This window comes from Nansenia antarctica (genome assembly GCF_963989245.1).
Source record: "Nansenia antarctica genome assembly, chromosome: 7".
Classification (NCBI taxonomy): Eukaryota; Metazoa; Chordata; class Actinopteri; order Argentiniformes; family Microstomatidae; genus Nansenia; species Nansenia antarctica.
Window position 1 is genome coordinate 15,018,930 of NC_137677.1, and position 6,773 is coordinate 15,025,702.

Sequence of the window (6,773 nt, forward strand, 5' to 3'; positions counted from 1 at the left end):
AGGCTCGTCCGGGAGTCTCGTGAGAGGCGCAGCGCCTGTGGAGAGAGCTCTGACTCTGACTCACACAGATAAGACCGGAGCCACGGTGGGGGGAGCTTCAATTAAATGTACGAACCAATCACATCGCCTCACTTATGGTTAACAATAGCATCCTGCTGAGGCTGAGTTACCCGCCTGAATACCAAGTCACCGCAAACACGCGCACGCACACACTCACTCTGCATCTGCCTCGGCCTATTCATCTGAGCGATTTAAGGCCCTTGTGTAACCGTTTAACAGCCCGCAGCTCGTGGCAGGTGGGCTATAACTCTTCCACACACTAATATCCAAATCCTATCATGTCAGTCTGTCATTCTGTCATATTGACGACACCCTGCCCCCTGATCTACTGACTGTGTCAACCCCCCACTTCCATGAACCCCCCCCTTCTCCCCGCCCCTTTCCCCTCATAGCCCTAAACTGCATACTTCATCAGCATATGGATGTTTTGCACATGGATGCTAAACCCCGACCCCCCCTCCCTCTTCCACCACTCTCTTCGAGCTTCGCAGATAATTCATCCAGCCTGTGTGTGACATTCAACATCAGTAGGAGGGAGAGCAACGTGGAGATGATGCTTATTCTGACTGGGTCATGAAGGAGCCAACGCCCCATAACAACTCAGTAACCCTGGACCTGGGCAGACTACCACCAGACCAGCACAGCCCTCTTCTTCACACTGAATCATCCAACCCAACCTCGAATAGTCCAGCCTAGCCTGCCTGTAAACAGGTTTGCCTGCCGGAAAACATAGGCTAATGCAACTAGGCTAGCATTCACAACTTGACTGTGTAAAGGCAGTATTAACGTGGAAGTGATATTTGTCAGCCTGGGTGTCTCGCAAGCCTGAGAGTCACGCACTCACCTGAGTCCTCCAACGTCTGTTCGCCGAACCTGTAGCTTTGACACTCTTGGGGTTCGTTTTGGATAATAACATCTAACATGACACAGAGTTGAGGAAGTTAGCAGTCATTGACTGTGTTTACATGCACACCATATTCCTGTATTAATCGGAATATGCTCAATATTCCGATTGGGCAAGAGTCATGTACCGAACCCGATTAAGGCCATATTCCGTTTTTCGGAATATTCAGTTACGTCTGCGCATGCTCGATTCGCAGGGAATCCTGGGTTTTGTTGTTGTTAGGGACAGCATAGCAAGCCACATGACACTTGATAAACCAGTGCTGTGATATTATTTATCGTCTTAGAAACATCTTAGCAAGAGGCACTTCAACAATTATCATAATGTGTATTATGCATCAGCTCTTTTTATACAACCTACATGTACACAGATGAATAACGTATCATACATGCCATATCCTGGATGCAGACGTAATGTAAGTGGAGAGGAGATTGTTCGGGAGTTGACAATACTACCGAATGAATTAAAATGTATGAATTATTTTACGGTACTGTCTTAATTATATTTGAACCATTTTCCCGGTCTAGCAGTACGCGCATGTCCAGTGTACCTGAATATGCAATTCCATGTGACTAGAGATTATTTTGCCAATTAACATGTAAACTGAATATTCCAGTTGCTACAGCGCATTAAACACCTTATTCGGAATATTACAATAACCCAAATATTGACCTTAATCTGAATATGGTGTGCATGTAAACGCAGTCATTGTTTCCAGATTGGTGAATCATGACAGAATTTTAGATCGAGAGAGCATTTGTGATTTCTTGGCGGTTCAGTAAATCGTTCCATTGCATGGCCCAGAGTATATGCAATTTTCTATAATAGTTTTCTATAATCATTTCTGGCCTAATAGTGGCAGGATAGTATGGGTGATGGTGATTTTGACATGTGCTGTTGTATTAAGGAAGCAAGAGGGAGGTCAGAATGATTGTCAGCAGGCAGGGGGAGGTTAGGAGGACAGTGATTATTGCGACAACAGGTGGACAGGAGAGGCAACAGCAAGACAACCCCAAAAATGAAATTGTTTTGCAGGTGGCGGCCACAGACCATTTATCTCTCTTTATCCTCCCTGACTGATTTTTCTCTAGTTTTGCATGTTGCTAGTGTCCTTGTCACGACTGGTAGCATGAGGCAGTACCTGTAGCCCACTCAGGTTGCATAGGTAGTCCAGCTCCTCCAGGATCCATACGTGCCGTCACAAGAAGGTTTGCTGTGTCTCCCAGCACGGTCTCAAGAGCATAGAGGAGATGCCAGGAGATGGGCCATTACACGAGGAGAGCTGGACAGGGCCTTAGAAGGGCAACAACCCAGCAGCAGGACCGGTATCTGCTCCTTTGTGCGAGGAGGAACAGGAGGAGCACTGCCAGAGCCCTACACAATGTCCTCCAGGCTACTCGTGTGCATGTTTCTGAACCTAACTGTCAGAAACAAACTGATGAGGGTGGCATGAGGGCCCGACAAGTCTAGTGGGACTTGTGCTCCTAACCCAGCGCCATGCAGCTCGATTGGCATTTGCCAGAGAACAACATCATTGGCAGGTTCGCCATTGGCGCCCCTTTCTCAGATGAGAGCCCAGATGAGAGCAGGTTCACACTGAGCACATGTGACAGACGTGAAAGAGTCTGGAGACGTCGTGGCGAAACCTTACGTCGCCTGCAACATCATCCAGCATGACCGGTTTGGCTTTCGTTCATCGAGATCCGCGATATGTGCTTTAAGTGTTCCCTTCATTTCTTTGAGCAGTGTATTATATCAGGGCTGCCTCTGGGTCAGCCAGCTCCAGAGTTGTTTGTTCAGTTTTTTATTAACAGTAGAGATTGTAAACTATATACAAAACACTGTATGCCACATTGTTAGTCCCTCAATGTGCAAACAGAACTTGCCATGTGCCAAGCCAGCCTTGTTGGTTCAGACAGGAAGTACACCTTGGGACTTTGGAGCAGCCACTTCCCTCTTGGGTTATGGAGTGTGCAGTCAGTTATGGAGTGTCTAGTTCAAATGCAACTTACTCTACCAAGACAAACGGTCGACACACCGGCCTTGACTCAAGCCTACCCAAGACTGACCCGACCCACACCGACAGAACATTGTCTACTCCTGTAACACTCCACTACACAGGCCTCATCCAAACTGATAGTGTGTGTCACACCGTGAGCTTAGAATTATAAGGTTCTATCTCCATTTTTTTCAAAATTAGGTGTTTATTCATGCCTGTGTGGTGTTATTTTTAAAAAGTTGACATTTTGGAGTTAGTAATTAATAAAATACAAAGGTTCCATCTCACAAAACATAATGGAATGTAAAAACTTTGACGCTCAATATCTCTGAACTACCCTAAACGGAGATAGAACCTTATCATTCTAAGCTCACGACACAGTGTGAGTGCATCATACAGCAACCCATGTTTATACCTGTATGTTATGCATAGTCTATGTACTGTAGACAACATCCCTGCGCATCCCTCAGGTGATTGGCTGAGAGCTGAGAGTCTGACAAATCCGCCTTGCCCTTTGTCCTGCCAACCACAGGAGGAGGGAGATGGAACTGGTTTGCCGCCCCTGGCCGCTGCTGCCTACTTCAAACTCAAAACGAGCGCTTGGGGCCCAGTGTTACAGGCTTTTCATTTCCGAGTGAGGAACTCGCCAGGATGCTCTTGTGAATTTAGAGACGTATTTGAGCATCTCTTACACTTCCCTAATTGGACCCTCTGGGAGCGGATGAAATAATCCTTGCAGGCATTTTGTTCATGATTCCTCCAATGAGGAAGACTTTTATGAGCTTACATTATGTCCAAACTTAATAGCTGTGGTTATGCAGAAGTGTCTGTTTTTTAATGAATAAAGATATTTCTCTCCTTGTCATTTTGTCTGTGTATTCTCCCACTTCCAAACACTTTGTTCCCCAGGGGCTTTGGGTATTACGTTCAGACGTATTTAATACCTCTCTGACACCACAAGATGCCACAGTGGTAGTGCTGGTATGAATGAATGTGTTTATGAGTGGATAACAAGATAATGGCTGCCAACTAAGGGCTGACTCATAAGATAGCATCTGATGAACAACTCTCTCACTGCAGGTACAGACTGCTCATTCTACCATCTGAGTCAACATCTCAATCTCTCTCTATCTCTATAAACACACACACACACACACAGACACAGACACACACACACAGACACAGACACAGAGACAGAGACACACACAGAGACACACGCACATGCACACACACAAAAAAAAAGAACACTCTGCCTGCTCACTTTGTCCTCACAGCTCAGAATGAGACTGAATGGGAGGGAACAGAACAATTCTATGCCTATCAGACAAAGGGAGCGCTTGATGCTGACTCACAGCACCAGGTGATTATAATGTTATATGAGTTTCAGTTTCTCTATGTTTTTTTGGGATTACATAGCTGTACATCTCTTCTTCCCTCTACTCTAACCATATACCAAAGGGTAGAATTTTCATAATGGCAGTTTATTTTTAGTTTAGGTCATTAATATTTAAACATAGTCTAAGAGTAGAGAATGACAGTGAGTTTCACTCCAATGGGAATTAGTCACATTGCCTCTCAACTTTGAAAATGTGTCTGTTGCTGCCTGCATCTTCTTTCTTTCTTTTTTAAAGTTATTTTTCTGAGTGGGGCAGTCCCACTCATATTTTGTTTCATTTTATTGGACAGATAGTGAAGACAGGCAGGAAAGTAGGAGAAGAAGGGAGAGAGGACATGTCAGCAGGGCAGAGGCCGGATTCAAACCCATGCCGACATGGGCATATGTGTGCACTGTAGACCACGGTGCTAGACCACTGGACCACCCCAGGCCACCTGCATCTCCTTTCTGTAGCTAACTGAATTGTAAAACATCTGAGCACAAATTGACAACACAAACTCACATCGCCAAAATGGTTCTGATGCCATTTTAGCATTGTTGACGACAAAACATTTCACATTTTTGTGTGTGAGTTCCTCAAAAAAGGATCAATCTTGTTGTTTACTTTCAATTCGCTTAATTCACCAAAGACAATATTTGTAATGAAAATAAAAAAGAATCACAAATCACATGTAATACTTGAATTCCTACATGAATGTCAGATTACTACTGTTATACTGTAGCAATCTACCAGACCCATCTCAATAACATCCCAATTAGAATCCCACAGGAAGGCATTAGTAGTTAGACTGCCTCATTAGCGTTCATACATGTCTGACGTAGAGAGGGATAGAGAGAGTGATCACGTTGTTTAAATATTCTCTCCATTTTCTCTTCACTAAGCACTTCTTAATCACAAAAAAATACCATTAGGTTTCATACAAGTCAGAATCAGGCATCTGAAGCGAATACAGTTCGATAGAAAAATACTCTGCATTAAAAGTTACTAGCACAAATGTACAAAACAATCTTTTTTGTGTTTCCTTCTTTTTTCTTCTTATCGGAAAAAATATACGATTGTGAGTGCTTGACAAACAGCAGCGATTAGCATAATTTATGAGGCATCGTGTTATCCTCCACAGAGCCAATCCCAGGTGAAGAGTACGTGCTTATCAAGAACAACTCTTCTGACATCATCTCTTACACACAAACACATACCGTATAATTAGGGATGATAAGAGCAGCCATGTTCTACCCACATTCCCTATGGCCAGGTCAGTGTGCTGTTATCACTGTAAAACATGTAGCAACACACGCCCCCTGGTGTCAAAGCTAGGTATACTAAATGCAGAGCTCCACAGAGAGACAGGCCAATGTGTAGGTCTTTGGGTGATGCCTTTCCTCCCTCCTCCTCAGGTCCGTTAGGACTGCTCTTCCATGGATCTGACCTCAGTGTTTTTCCTCATACTGTATTTCCTGCCTCTCACTGATAGGGCTTTCACACCGCCAAGGAACCGTTGCCGTTCGCATTCTGAAACCTCTGAACCTTGGTGCCGTCTGGCAAACCCAGCCCACGTTCATACCAGTGTAACCAGAACCATCCACGTCATCAACGATGGGTGATGAAGGGGCGGGATAAACAAAAATGTCACAACTAGATGGCGGCTACTTCACAGGAAATGAGGATAATATTTTCTACTACAGTATCTGAAATAAACACTATTTTCTATTAAACAAAACAAGACACATTCTACACGTGTTCTCTTACTAGCACCATGCAGCTCCATTACTGGAATAGAAATGGCTTACAAAATGTGCGTTCACGCGTGTGCGTGTGTGTGTGTGTGTTTGCTGAGCATGTGAGGAAGATAGAGAACTTTGGATTTATTTATTTTTATCACTAATGATTAGATTTAGATCAGATTACATTTTGTTTAATGGCTGGTCTTTGCAGCCTAGAATATGACACACCCACTGACGACGTGACTGTTTTGGTTCCCGCTTGAGAACCACTATTTTCTGGTTCCCGCTGCGAAACCAACTTTTCAGGCTCCGAACCAATTTATTTTCTGTCTGAACTCGCCGGCCGGTTCCAGACTTGGTTCGCGAATGCGAACCAGAACGGTTCCATGGCGGTGTGAAAGCCCTATCAGTAGTTTCTTATTTCATCAGTCAGTTCTCCTCCTCGTTGTCCATGCAGATGTCGGCCAGTGTTTTGAACTTTGACCCCAGCGAGTCCAAGAAGTCCAAATTGTCCTGGTCGCCCAAGTCACTGCAGCAACCCACCGAGCCGGCCAGTGACCCCTCCCCCTCGTACCCGTACGCCTGGAGGATGTCGTCTGCATAGCGCTCCTGGGACTCATCGCCAAAATACCCCAGCTTCTGCAGGACAGAGAATAACACACAGGGATACAGAGGATCAGCACAACTGACTG

The 6,773-nt window shown here is 44.9% G+C and overlaps 1 protein-coding gene across 1 annotated transcript in view; it reads right to left on the reverse strand.

Annotated features, from left to right (window-relative positions):
* Positions 1-4,563: 4,563 nt before the first annotated feature.
* dsc2l (desmocollin 2 like) overlaps positions 4,564-6,773 on the reverse strand; it is a 16,660-nt gene continuing 14,450 nt past the window's right edge. The window contains exon 16 of the mRNA XM_080535468.1: positions 4,564-6,720. Within this exon, the coding sequence (XP_080391594.1) occupies positions 6,511-6,720 (210 nt within the window). The 3' untranslated portion in view covers positions 4,564-6,510. The remainder of the gene's footprint in view (positions 6,721-6,773) is intronic.